We start from the raw sequence: 14,440 nt of genomic DNA on the forward strand, positions 1-14,440 counted from the left end.
CAAATGGCTCTGATCTCCAGCTCGGGGACTTTCCTTAATTACGGTGCATTGCGGAGAAACCCACGCTCCAATCCCACCATGCCAGTTCCCGATTTATAATTGGGAATTTTTATTAAATTTGAGCAAAAGGATGGGGGGCGTGATTTACCGGCTGTTCACGCCGGCGGGATTTTCCGGTCCCACGTTGGCGCGCGGGTTTCCCGACGACAAGGGGTGCAGCCAATGGGAAATGCCATTGACAATGGCAGCAACAGTAGATCCCGCTGGCGATCCACCTCCGCGCTGAAAATCACACGGCGGGATGGTCGGTAAATCCCGGTCCTCATCAGTAAAAGTGGGGATAAATTCCCCGTTTGGGAGGCTAAGGGCAGGACTCTCTGCCACCCCGCCCCCCCTCAGCCGCGTGTTTCTAGGCCGCGCGGCGTTCGCTGGTGGTGGGATTCTATTTACCCGCCGCTTGTCAATGGAATTTCCCATTGTGACCACCTCATGCCGACGGGAAACCGGCGGGCGGGGGTGCGCAGCCAGCCGGAAAATTGAATACCAACGTAAGTGTTGATGCAGGGACAGCACGGTGGCGCAGTGGGTTAGCCCTGTTGCCTCACGGCGCCGAGGTCCCAGGTTCGATCCTGGCTCTGGGTCACTGTCCGTGTGGAGTTTGCACATGAATGAAAAATGAAATGAAAATCGCTTATTGTCACAAGTACGCTTCAATGAAGTTACTGTGAAAAGCCCCTAGTCACCACATTCCGGCACCTGTTCGGGGAGGCTGGTACGGGAATTGAACCGTGCTGCTGGCCTGCCTTGGTCTGCTTTCAAAGCCGGCGATTTAGCCCTGTGCTAAACAGCCCCTTTCGGCCCGTGCTTGCGGGGGTCTCACCCCCACAACCCAAAGACGTGCAGGATAGGTGGATTGGCCACGCTAAATTGCCCCGTAATTGGAAAAAAAATTAATTGGCCACTCTAAACTTAAAAAAATAAAAATAAAAAATAAGCGTTGATGCCGGGACTGAATTGCGTGCGGTTCGCATTCCCGTTGGGGTAGCTATTTTGGGGGGGGGGGTAATTCAGGACATGCTAACGGCCCACATGCTAACGGCCCAGCACTCTGCCGGTGTGAATTCCGAGCAATTCCCAGCCGAGCAGACGTTCTAACCGCTGGGGCCGGAGTTAGGGTTAAAGACCCTGACAGCTGGAGCTGTTTTTAAGCGCTCCACTTACCTCACACTCACTGCAAGCACCAAGGTGGCTCAGGGGAAACCTGCCCCACGAGGTCGGGAGTCCGAGGTGGTCTCACAGCTCCACGCCAATGAGGAGCGGAGGGACATCCTCTTCCCCAGGGTGGGCTGCAGATTCAAGCTTACCCTCCTGAACGCTGAGGTGGGTGCTCGAGGCAGTCAGTGCTGCCAGCCTCACCCGGCGGAGACACTTGATGTGGGGGTCACTGGCGTGGCCTCTGCCCTGAGAGAACCAGGGAGGGCTCCAAAGGCGGCGGTGCGGGTGTCCTCTGGATGGGGTGAGATCTGCTGATCCACTGCTTCATCTGTAATGGGGAAGTGCTTCTGAGGAGTGCCAACACCTGGCGGACCCCTGATTGAGCCACTGACAAAGGGTCATCTGGTCTCGAAACGTTAGCTCTTTTGTCTCCGTACAGATGCTGTCAGACCTGCTGAGATTTCCCAGCATTTTCTTTTTCGGCCATTGATTGAGCTTGGCCTTGATGGTCCAGCTGAGGTATGACGATATATAGAGGGGTGGTCTGGGTGGGCTCCCAGAGGCCTTCTGAGCATTTAAAGGCTACAGGCAGCACTCAGTAGTGTGAGCAACCAGGAGCCTGAAAGGCGGAGCATAATTGGTCTAACATGCTATCGCATTTAACTGATTACAAATGCCGGTTTTGCACGCTGGCGTGGGCCGCAAACCTTGTTACCATGTTATCGGCACCAGTGAGGCCCCGGAGCATGACGCCCAAATCAACGATTTTTGCCTGACGCCCAATTCTCCGAATGATCGCAATTCGCATTTGCGGCATCGCAAGGCGGAGGATTCCGCCCGTGGTCAACAAATTGTCGGGGTGTCCACAAAATCCCACTGACTCTTTTGGCATCATTGGCGAAGAGAACCTTCCATTGGATTGGCTTAAGTGTGTTCCTCACCAGCGTCGGTAATTCTTCACTGCCAACTGAGCCAGCGGGAAACGCTACTGGGGAAAACTTTGCGAAAGAACCTTCCCCACACAGATCACAGCCAATCACAATAACGTCCAACCACCACTTCCCCTGGGCAACCAGAATTGTGCAATAAAAGCCACCCTTGCCAACCCCATCCCTAAGAATAGATAAAAAAACACGATGATTTAAAAGAGTGCAGAAAAGCGAAGTGTTCAGTTTCTGTGAAGTAAAACCATGCACCTTTCATTCCTCTTCCAGAGTAGAATCCCTCTTGGTTCAACATTTACTTATTGTCTATTGTATGGGAGTTCTGTACAGTCAGATAGTCAACTGTCTGCTCTAAACCCGTGGAAGAACTGGCTGTGAATACCACAAATAGCACAGTACATAAAGGATTACGGCTGACAACAGAAAGATATATGTCCCAAGAAGTTGCAGTAATGTTCTAATAAATCCCTCATATGTGCAGTACAATATATAGCTATGTGTGGACAACTATCGTATGCAGCTGCAACTGGTTTTGCATCCTTTATCTACAATTATTACAATTTTGTAATATACCTTTAAGAGATAGCAGCATACCATCACTTAAAGGGAAGTGTGTCATGTGCTCCTCCGGCCTCAGTTTCAATTCGGCCTGGAGTGGGACACAGCACTGTTGTCCCCAAGGTTCCTATCCATGTGTATCTGTTCACATGAGCCTGTTCTTAGTAACTGAACCCGCCATATGTTTGCACAATCCCTGTGAGAGATTAGTGTCCTTTATATCATTATAATACACTGAACAGTTTGGAAAAAGGAACTCGAAATTTATCATTCAAAGGGAAACATAGAAAATAGGTGCAGGAGTAAGCCATTTGGCCCTTCGAGCCTGCACCATTCATTATGATCATGCTGATGATGCAAATTCAGTATCTCAGTCCCATTTTCTCTCCATACCCCTTGATCCCTTTAGCCACAAGGGCCACGTCCAGCTCCCTCTTGAATATATCCAACGACCGGCCCCAACAGCTTTATGTGGTAGAGAACTCCACAAGTTCACAACTGTCTGAGAGAAAACTTTCTTCCTCACCTCAGTCCTGAATGGATTACCCCTTATTCTTCGGCTGTGACCCCTAGTTCTGGACATCCCCAACATCGGGAATATTCTTCCCGCATCTAGCCTGTCCAGTCCCATCAGGATTTTATATCTTTCTATGAGATCCCCTCTCATTCTTCTGGACTCCAGTGAGTACAAGCCCAGTCGATCCAGTCTTTCTTCATAGGGCAGTCCAGCCATCCCGGGAATTAGTCTGGTGAACCTTCGCTGGACACCCCCAGTAGCATGAATGTCCTTCCTGAATATCCACAAAGCGTCCAGGTCTCCGATTCTTGCTTTAATTTTCCCTTGTGCAGAGCGGGGTGACATTTAACCAATGTCGTCAAGGAGTCAATGTTGAGGCCTCCCAAGGCAACTCCCTCCCAACTACACACCACCGTTCCGTCGCCACCTCTGGTGGATCTGCCCTGTCAGCAGGATAGGACATACCCAGGGAAGGTGATAATGGTGGTCTGTGATATTGCCTGTAAGGTATGATTCCATGAATATGACTATATCAGACGGTTGCTTGACTAATCTACGGGAGAACCCAAGTAGTCTGCACATTCTCCCCGTGTCTGCGTGGGTTTCCTCCGGGTGCTCCGGTTTCCTCCCACAAGTCCCGAAAGACATGCTTGTTAGGCGAATTGGACATTCTGAATTCTCCCTCCGTGTACCCAAACAGGCGCCGGAGTGTGGCGGCTAGGAGCTTTTGGATGGATTTGTTTATTGTCACGTGTACCAAGGTACAGTGAAAAGTATTTTTCTGCGAGCAGCTCAAACAGATCATTCAGTACATGAAAATAAAATAAAATAAGAAAATACATAATAGGGCAACACAAGGTACACCATGTGAATACTTTTCACAGTAACTTCATTGAAGTGCAAATGTAAGCCTACTTGTGACAATAAAGATTATTGTTATTATTATTCTTTTATTTGTTCATGGGCGTCTCATTTATTGCCCATCTCTATTTGTCCTTGAGGGGGCAGTTAAGAATCAACCACGTTGCTGTGGGTCTGGAGTCACATTTGGCCAGACCAGATGCGATTTCCTTCCCTAAAGGACATTTGTGAACCAGATGGGTCTTTATGACAATCGACAATGGTTGTATGATTGGACTTTTAATTCCAGATTCTTATTGGATTAAAACGTCACCATTGGCAGTAGCGGGATTTGAACCTGGGTCCCCAGAGCATTACTCTGGGTCTCTGGTTTACTAGTCCAGCGACAATACCACTACACCACCTCCTCCCCTGTAGTTAGTAGGGAGGACATTGCAGGGTCGACAGGGCTGAGTGAACCATTGTTGTTTCTGGTGCCTAGGCCGTCTGATTTCATTCCTCTTTGAATTTGAAGTGGTTCGCATCGGCTTGCTCAACCATTTCAGAGTCAACCCCCATTGCCGTGTGGGTCTGGAGTTACGTGTAGGCCGGACCATGTAAGGACGGCAGATTTCCTTCCCCCAAGGCATCCGTGAACGATGGTTTCATGGCTTTGATTCCAGATTTATTAATTGAATTTCAATTCCACCAGCTGGCGTGAGGTATTTGTACCCGTGTCCCTGGAGCATTCACCTGGGGCCTCTGGATTAGTAGCCCAGGGAAATCACCGCTGCCTACGCCTCATTAAGGCAAGCAGTTTCATCAGAAAACATCTGCAGATAATTCAGTAAATTACGAGAGATTTTTCCTTCTGTCACTGAAAACAAAACTCTTTGTCGTTTGAAGATTCCTCCTTTGAGACAATCCATCTATGGATATTACAGACCGAACATTAATAGCATAGTCCCAGCCTTAGTTTCTTTGTATCTATTTCTGAAGCTTCTTGGGATGTTTCTACACACTGAAGGCGCTATTTAAATGCATTTTCACCTACAAGACCATGTAGGAATGTCACTGAAGTGATCAATATAGAAATAAAGTAATGCTGGGAACAAAGTAACGTGCGTGTTAATCAATGATTGGAAAAGTTCAGCCTGGGGAGTCTGATTGATCTGTACATGGGAACGAAAGAGCGAAGAAAGAATATCTTTCGCACATGGTTTATTTCAGGGTTAGTATCTCCGGTAACCTAGGGGCCATATGGAAGATATTCAAACAACGCTTCCAGCTCATCCTCGAGGCCACAGACCGGGAAGCTGCCTCAGTCACCAGGAAGATCGCTCTCTTCCTATCCACGGCCGGGGAACATGCCATCCGCATTTTCAATTCTCTCACCTTTGCTAATGGTGAAGATAAATCAAAATTCAAGACGGTCCTCTTCAAGTTTGACAGTCACTACAACATCAAGGTGAATGAAAGTTTCGAGCGGTATGTATTCCAACAGCGTTTACAGGGTAAGGATGAACCTTTCCAGTCCTTTCTCACCCACCTCCGGACATCCTTGCGCAGTCCTGCAATCACGTGCCCACCTCTGACTCCATGATACGCGACCAGATCGTTTTCGGTGTTCAGTCGGACCCCCTACGCCAGCAGCTCCTCAAGGTAAAGCAGCTCACCCTAGCGATTGCCATCGAGACCTGCGTGATACACGAACACGCCATTAGTCGGTATTCCCACATCCAAGCGGCTGAAACGGCACGGCAAGGTCCCCACGAAGCAGAACGGGTCCAAGCAATCGAGCAACCCCAGGGCCTCAGCCTGGATGAGGGCGGACATTTTGCGCTCTTTTCGCGGACTCCTGCGCTTGTGCGCACCGAACGAGGGGATAGCAACGTCGACGAACGTACTGCGCAGGCGCGCACCACGTACAACCTACAATGTGCGGCAACAGTGGCTCCGCCCACCTAAAGCGGCAATGCCCTGCCAAATCCCGACGATGCCTGAATGTGGCAAACCTGGCCACTAGGCTGCTTTATGCAGATCAGCTCAGCCTGCCAACTCTTGTCGCTCCAGCCAGCCTCGCAGGAATGTCCGGGCCATTCAACCCATGGTCACTGAGTCCGATTCAGACCTGCTACACGATATTGACACCGAGGACCCGAAGGCGCCTTTTCGAGTCGGTATTGTTACAAAAAACAGGGTGTCCCCGAAGCAAAGAATCCAGCCTCTGTCGGTATACAGCATTGATCCGGACGATGAGTGGTGTGCCACCCTTACGGTCAACCGGTCCCAAATACGATTCTGCCTGGACACTGGTGCCTCCGCCAATCTCATTGCACGGTCTGACCTCCAAAGCCTTTGTGTTAAACCAGCCATCCTCCCATCAGCCTGCCAGCTATTAGATTATAATGGGAATGCCATTGCTGCCAGCGGCTCATGCCAACTTGAAGTGACGCACAGGTCACGCAAAGCCATCCTTGCCTTTGAAATCGTGGGCTCCTCGAAAGCCTCCCTGCTTGGCGTGCAGGCATGCAAGCTGTTGAACCTAGTTCAGAGAGTTCACTCTCCCTCTCCTGCTGACGCGTCTGCCTTTCAGGACACCGACTTCAGGGTGCAGCTCAACGCCATTATCAACCAGTACCACAACGTCTTCGAGGGCATGGGCACGCTTCCGTACACCTACAAGATTTTATTAAAACCGAATGCCACGCCTGTGGTGCACGCACCTCGCAGGGTCCCAGCACCCCTTAAGGACCACATCAAGCAGCAGCTGCAGGACCTCCAGAACCAAGGAGTGATTTCCAAAGTGACGGAATCGACCGACTGGGTCAGTTCCATGGTATGTGTAAAAAAGCCTTCCAGCGAATTGAGAATTTGCATTGATCCCAAGGATCTAAATCGCAATACTATGAGAGAGCACTATCCAATTCCCAAGCGCGAAAAGCTCACATGTGAGATGGCTCGCGCCAAGCTCTTTACCAAACTCGACGCCTCAAAAGGATTCTGGCAAATCCAGCTCGATAAATCCAGCAGGAAACTCTGCACATTTAACACCCCCTTTGGCTGATATTGTTACAACAGGATGCCGTTCGGGATCATATCTGCATCAGAAGTGTTCCATAGGATTATGGAACAAATGATGGAAGGTATTGAAGGTGTTCGCGTCTATGTCGATGACATAATCATTTGGTCCCCCACCCCGCAGGAGCATGTTAGTCGCCTCCAGCGCGTATTCAGACGTATACATGAGCATGGCCTCTGCCTCAACAGGGCCAAATGCTCTTTTGGTCAGACGGAACTCAAGTTCCTCGGGGACCACATCTCCCAATTGGATGTGCAGCCGGATGCGGACAAGGTAGCTGCCATCACAGCTATGAAAACACCAGAGGACAAGAAGGCAGTCCTCCGATTTCTGGGCATGGTCAATTTTTTAGGGAAATTCATCCCTAACCTCGCCTCCCATACCACGGCTCTCAGGAACCTGGTCAGGAAGACAACAGACTTCCAATGGCTCCCTGCCCACGAGCACGAATGGAGAGAACTCAAGACAAAACTGACCACGGCCCCGGTCTTAGCTTTCTTTGATCCAGCAAAGGAGACTAAAATTTTGACCGATGCCAGTCAATCCGGCATTGGGGCAGTGTTCCTTCAACGTGATGAGGCCTCATCATGGGCCCCCGTTGCGTATGTGTCACGTGCGATGACCCCCACGGAGCAGCCCTACGCGCAGATAGAAAAGGAGTGCCTGGGCCTTCTGACCGGTGTGGTTATGTTTCACGATTATGTCTACGGACTTCCTCAATTCACCGTCGAGATCGACCATCACCCACTGGTCAATATAATACAGAAAGACTTGAACGACGTGACGCCTCGCCTCCAGCATATTCTTCTGTTTAGCACAGGGCTAAATCGCTGGCTTTGAAAGCAGACCAATGCAGCCAGCAGCACGGTTCAATTCCCATACCAGCCTCCCCGAACAGGCGCCGGAATGTGGCGACTAGGGGCTTTTCACAGTAACTTCATTTGAAGCCTACTTGTGACAATAAGCGCTTTTCATTTTCAAGCTCCGGCGATGCGACTTCCAGCTGGTATACACCCCAGGCAAAGACCTCATCATTGCTGACGCTCTCTCCAGGGCAGTCAACACTCCATGTGACCCAGCGGGATTTGTCTGCCAGGTTGACGCCGATGTGGCATTCGCGGCCTCCAATCTACCTGCCTCGGATGAACGCCTCGTCCAAATTAGCCGTGAGACAGCGGCTGACCCCTTTCTACAGCGTGTCATGCGCCACCTAACGGACGGGTGGCTTAAGGGCCAATGCCCTCAATTCTATAATGTCGGTAGTAGAGGGGGTCTGGCGGTAGTAGACGGGGTTCTTCTAAAACTGGACCGCATTGTCATCCTGCACAGCATGCGCCAGCTTGTCCTGGAACAACTACACGAGGGCCACCTTGGCGTGGAAAAGTGCCGCCGATGGGCCTGAGAGGCAGTGTACTGGCCCGGCATTAATGAGGACATAGCCAACACAGTGCTCAACTGCCCCACTTGTCAGCGCTTCCAGCCGGCCCAACCACGTGAGACCCTGCAGCCCCATGAGTTGATCACTTCACCATGGACCAAGGTGGGCATCGACCTGTTCCACGCGCTGGGTAGAGGCTATGTCCTGATCGTGGACTACTTTTCGAATTACCCGGAGTTGATACGGTTGCACAACCTCACCTCGTCTGCAGTCATTCGTGCATGTAAAGAAACCTTTGCTCGACACGGCATCCCGCTCACGGTTATGTCGGACAATGGCCCCTGCTTTGCCAGCCAAGAATGGTCCAACTTTGCTAGGTGGTACAATTTTTCCCATGTGACGTCCAGTCCCCTGTACCCCCAATCCAACGGCAAAGCAGAGAAGGGAATACATATCGTCAAACGGCTCCTATGCAAGGCTGCCGATGCTGGGTCCGATTTCCACCTTGCGTTGCTGGCCTTTCGCTCCGCCCCACTGTCCACTGGCCTGTCGCCAGCCCAGTTACTCATGAGTCGCACCCTGAGAACGATGGTGCCGTCCATCCATGTCCCAGACCTCGACCACGTTCCGGTCCTTCGCCGGATGCAGCTGTCTCGTGCACAGCACAAGGCGGCTCATGACTCCCGTGCAGCTGATCTCCCTGCTCTGGCTCCAGATGACAACGTCCGCATCCATCTTCCGGATGGTAGCTGGTCTGCAACCGCTGTTGTCCTTCGGGCCGCTCGTTCCTGGTTCGTCTACCGGATGGCTCTATTCTGCGCCGCAATCGACGTGCCCTTCGTCTCGTTCCACGCTCGCCACGTGATCCTCCAGTGCCGCCTCGCCCTCCTGCTGACTCTGCCACGGACTATGCAGAGCTCCCTGTCACTCTGCCTCCCCCTGACTTTGACACAGTCCTGCCCGCTCCTGAACCGGTGGCTCTCGACCCACCCTTGAGGCGGTCAACCAGAATTCGTCGCCCACCTCAGAGACTAAACTTATGAACTTTTTGAACTTATGGACTCTCTGAATTGTTTCGTTGCTTTGTTTGATCGTTTCCCTGGTTTGTGTATAGTGTTGATCTCATTACTCTTGTTGCATACTGCTTCTCTGCACCAGGCACCTTTCCATGTAAATAGCTTAGCTCTCATGTACGTAGTCTTGTAAATATGCCTTTGCACTGGGTGTTCTGGATCGCATACAGGTCACCAACACTTGAAATAGTGCAACACTATTTTATTAAAAGGTTAACTATTTAAACATACTTGAACTGTGGGTAAATACGATACTAGCTTTAACTAAATACCTTTGCCTTGTCCTAACCAGTCAATGCACTCAGCACATGGTAAATGTCTGTGTTGCAGGCTGTGAGCTCTGTCCTCCTAGCTATCTGCAACTCGAATGAGCGGGAACTCTGACGCCCCCTGTCTTTATAGTGCATCTGCTCTCACTTGTGATTGGCTGCAGTGTTCTGTGTGTTGATTGGTCCCACTGTGTGTCCATCAGTGTGTGTCTGCACCATGATATACTGGTGTATATTATGACACCAACCTTTCCTGGACACTAAGGGCAATTTATCACGGCCAATCCACCTAACCTGCACATCTTTGGACTGTGGGAGGAAACCGGAGCACCTGGAGGAAACCCACGCACACACGGGGAGAACGTGCAGACTCTGCACAGACAGTGACCCAAGCCGGGAATCGAACCTGGGACCTGGAGATGTGAAGCAACTGTGCTAACCACTGTGCTACCGTGCTGCCCAGTTGTTGGACCTGCCTGCTAGTGTAAGGGACGTCTGGTGATGAACTGTATCAATTCATTTTAACTAATTTTTATTCTCTGAATCTAAATCAGTAGTGGAATTAATTTGGGGGGCAAGGAGGGATTTCAAACCCTGACTGAACTCTGGATCATTTAGTGGGCACAGTGGGCTAAACAGCTGGCTTGTAATGCAGAACAAGGCAGCAACACGGGTTCAATTCCCATACCGGCCTCCCAGAACAGGTGCCGGAATGTGGTGACTAGGGGCTTTTCACAGTAACTTCATTGAAGTCTACTTGTGACAATAAGCGATTATCATGATTGAGCCACAGATCAGCTATGATCGCATTGGTTGTGGGACAGACTCGGTGATTAAATGGACTACTACTGTTCCTATGTCCCTGCCTCTCTCAAAGTAAAGTTTGAATGTTACATGGGGCGGGGGAGGGGAGTGGGGAGGGGTGCATCAAGACCGTTAGCATGTTCATTCTGCAAAGTTAGCCAGTTAAACCCGTTGGGCAAGAGTGTTCCTTCTCCTTAAAGTTACACTTTATCAGCAAACACAGGAGAAAAATGAGAAGTCATCATATCATTTTAACACGTTACATTTTATATTACAGAGAAGAGAGAAACAGAATCGCCCAAAATTAAAAGTCGCAGGAGCTGTGAAGGTGGCGAAAACCTGCAATTCAACTTCCTCGAAGGGAGAAACAAAGCGAAACAAAATGGTGACCCCAGTTACCCCATTTTGGAAAACATTGGATTCCTTATCACATGGTACATTGGAATGCAAGGAATGCAACTGCACAGGAACAGGTCTTTTGGCCCAATATGTCCCTCTCAGCGTTTGTATCCCATTCCAAACTCCTTCCATTCACCCTCACTCATCTCCATCAACATAACCCGGTATTGCCGACTCCCTCATTCGCTTAGCTAGCCTCCCTTCCAAAGCCATTAATCTCAGCCTACCCTTGTGCAAACCAGTTCCACATTCCCACCATGCTCTGGATAGAGTGGTTTCTTGTGAAACCTCCATACGATTTCTGAGTGGATATCAAATGTCGATTGCCTCTAAATTTGCCGAAACGTGTTAATTTCCCAGTGTCTCTCCTAAATTACTCGGACTACGCTGCAGGACTGCCTCTTATGTGACCACGCCTGGTCACCGCGTATTATTGGCCGCTTGGACCAATCCTGTCAATCCGATTCTTTGGCCACTATCCCTCACAACTCGGGAATGTCCAGAAGCACAACACTCCCACAATTTCCAGTCAGTCTTCACAACTGAAATTCAATAGAGCAGGATCAGGGAACTTCATTAAGAAATAGATTTTGCGTCAACCCTCATTGGATCTCAAATAAGTTTCCTTGATTGTTCGTCCACGGATAGTTTTACCTCACTGTTGTTCCGCCATCACCGTTATCTTCCTCGGATGATCCCGGTCACTAAAACCTAAGCTGCAAACTGCTTCTCAATGCCAATGCATTGTTTATATACTGGAGGACGAACATGCAGAACATTTGTATATGTATAAACTGTCCATGTACATGCCCTGGTTAAATGTACAAGAACACTTGTCGAGCTCGGGCAGTCTGGCCGAATGATCTGTTTATGTGTCGTAAATGTCGTGCAACTCTTTGCAACATCTGCTGAAAAACCTCGTGACATCAGTAAAGACAGTAGTCCAAAACGTGGCCGTACAAACCTGGACTGTATGGTGCTAATATTTAGCCGTTATTTTTGAAGATTGTGTTCATTGATAGCCTCTCCGTAGGTTATGATGGAACCAGCTCTCTTTCATTGTATATATTTGATATCATGTAAATAGACGAACCCCAAACAAGTGTTTCTTTTTCCCCTTATTCGTTATTTGAATTATTGCTTGTGATATCACATGATCTTGAGCCATCTCTGCTTTGTGTAGGTAAATGTAAAATTAACTAGTTGTATTATGGTAATCATGAAAATTTATATAACCAGTAGAATTATCGTATTGTGAATGGTGGGATATTATAAATCATTCAATTACTGAACAATCTCCTGATGCACTATTCCCCGCAGGCCACAGCAGCCCATGAGTAATCTCAGTCTTCTTCCAAACCCCTCGTTTCTGATTCTCGACAGTTCAACCTGCCTCATACTCTCTACCTCTCCCTGGGTAAATCCGTTAATCAGAAGCCTAATTTCAGTGAGTGGAATTCACTCCTCTGGGACTAAGTCCCGTGGTGGGGATGGGAAGCGATTCCCGCTATGGGTGCAGACGGGGAACCATGCCATAACTTCCTTCCCCGGCATAATTAATTACGTGTCCAGGGGTTTGCACCATCTTCTATGGGAGGGCGGGCTTGATGGCACATGCCCCACCATCATACCCGGGTGCCACATTGAAAAGGTGCCCGACATCACTGACCCGCTGTTGCACTGTTGGAGAAAGAAGGCAGATCTCCTGAAGAGCAGGTCAAAGGCTGGGAATCCTGCAGAGAATAACTCACCTCCTGACTCCCCAAGTTCTGTCCACCATCGACAAGGCGCAAGGCAGGGGTGTGATGAACGCTCCCCACTTACCTGGATGAGCGCAGCTCCAAAAATACTGAGAAGCTTGATAACATCCAAGACAAAGCAGCCCACTTGATTGGTACCCCTTCCAAAAACATTCACTTCCTCCACCGCCAAAGCACCGTAGCAGCCGTGTGTACATCTACAAGATGCATCGCAGGAACTCACCGAGATTCCTTAGTCAGCAACTTCCACGACCGAAACCATCTAGAAGGATGTGGACAGCAGTTACCCGGCAACACCACCACCGAGAGGTTCCCCTCCAAGTCTCTCATCATCCTGACTTGGAAATATATCGGCGTTCCTTCACTGTCGCGGAGTCAAAATCCTGGGACTCCCTCCCTAACAGCACAGTGGGTGTACCGACACCTCAAGGACTGCTACGGTTCAAGTAGGCATCTCACCAACATCTTCTCAAGGGGAACTAGAGAAGGGCAGTAAATGTTGGCCTAGCCACATCCCATAAATTAATTTTTTAAAAAGAAAGAACACTCTGAGGCTGGAAGGTTGACTTCCTCAGTGACACTGAAGCTGAAAGATCCACTTGATAGATGCTGCCCCCCCCCCCCCCCCCCCCGCGTCCCCCGCCCACTGCTGTGGTGTTTCAGGGCCGTGGGTCGCTGGCGGCCTCCATCCTGAACTCTGAAGGCAGCTTCTGGCCTTTTTCAGGTAAGTCCTGACCTTTGCACACCAAAGCCCAGGCCAGTTCTGGACTAGAATGTTTTCCTGCTGGCATAATGGAGAGCCAATGAGGGGGGAAAGATTCCAATCTGGCCTTCGTTTGCCTCCAATTAGTGGGATGCAAATCGGTTTCACACTGGCCACCAACGGGCTTCCCGATCTGCAATGACGGGCGGTGTTGGAAGGTCCTGCTGGAAATCCAAGTCCAGGGTGAAACTGATTTTTGGGCCTCCTGCCGAAGTCTCTCCCCTCCCCGCCGTATCAGCCAGGATATGGGCACATCCCACCAAAACCTCCCGTAAGGATGACAGTAAAAGGCAATCCTAAGTTTATTTTATAGGTGAAAAGAACTTTTATCTTGCAATAACATATTAATTATTGTGAAGCAGAACCCAAGAAATATGTGCAAGTCTTGATATGCTGTAACGTAATGAAATCTTTTATTAAAAGTCAATTTTTCATTTGAATGCAAAATTTGTACTTAATTATGTACTGACTACCTATGATCTGTTAATTATATCAAAGGATCATTCATTAACTGAAGGGGGACGAGGCTCCAAGTCACATTATTAATCAATTGGGTGTCGTACTTCATTTCATTGTGATCAGAGTTGGTGCGCTGGAGTCTCTCGCGAGTAGGTTTCAGGGTCAGTCACAATACAAACACTGCGACCCTGACGTATTGTGGTCGCATTCAGGACAGTCCAGTGCCACTTGTAAGTGTGAAATCCAACTGTTCTCCCCTTGTCCCTCAATCTTTGAAGTTGCACATGAAATCATTTAATAAACTTGTGCTTTCTTGCCAAATGGAGCCCTGGGTGTGGGGTTCTCTGCCGGCCGATGCCGAAATCGGGAAGCGCGTTTG

At 49.5% G+C, this 14,440-nt stretch overlaps 1 protein-coding gene across 2 annotated transcripts in view; it reads left to right on the top strand.

Annotated features, from left to right (window-relative positions):
• LOC140403613 (transmembrane protein 273-like) overlaps positions 1-14,049 on the top strand; it is a 92,948-nt gene extending 78,899 nt beyond the window's left edge. For both annotated transcript variants that reach the window (XM_072491723.1, XM_072491724.1), the window contains exon 5: positions 10,958-14,049. In XM_072491723.1, the coding sequence (XP_072347824.1) occupies positions 10,958-10,988 (31 nt within the window). In that variant the 3' untranslated portion in view covers positions 10,989-14,049. The remainder of the gene's footprint in view (positions 1-10,957) is intronic.
• The last annotated feature ends 391 nt before the right edge of the window (positions 14,050-14,440 follow it).

The sequence above is a fragment of the Scyliorhinus torazame genome, chromosome 28, assembly GCF_047496885.1.
Source record: "Scyliorhinus torazame isolate Kashiwa2021f chromosome 28, sScyTor2.1, whole genome shotgun sequence".
Classification (NCBI taxonomy): Eukaryota; Metazoa; Chordata; class Chondrichthyes; order Carcharhiniformes; family Scyliorhinidae; genus Scyliorhinus; species Scyliorhinus torazame.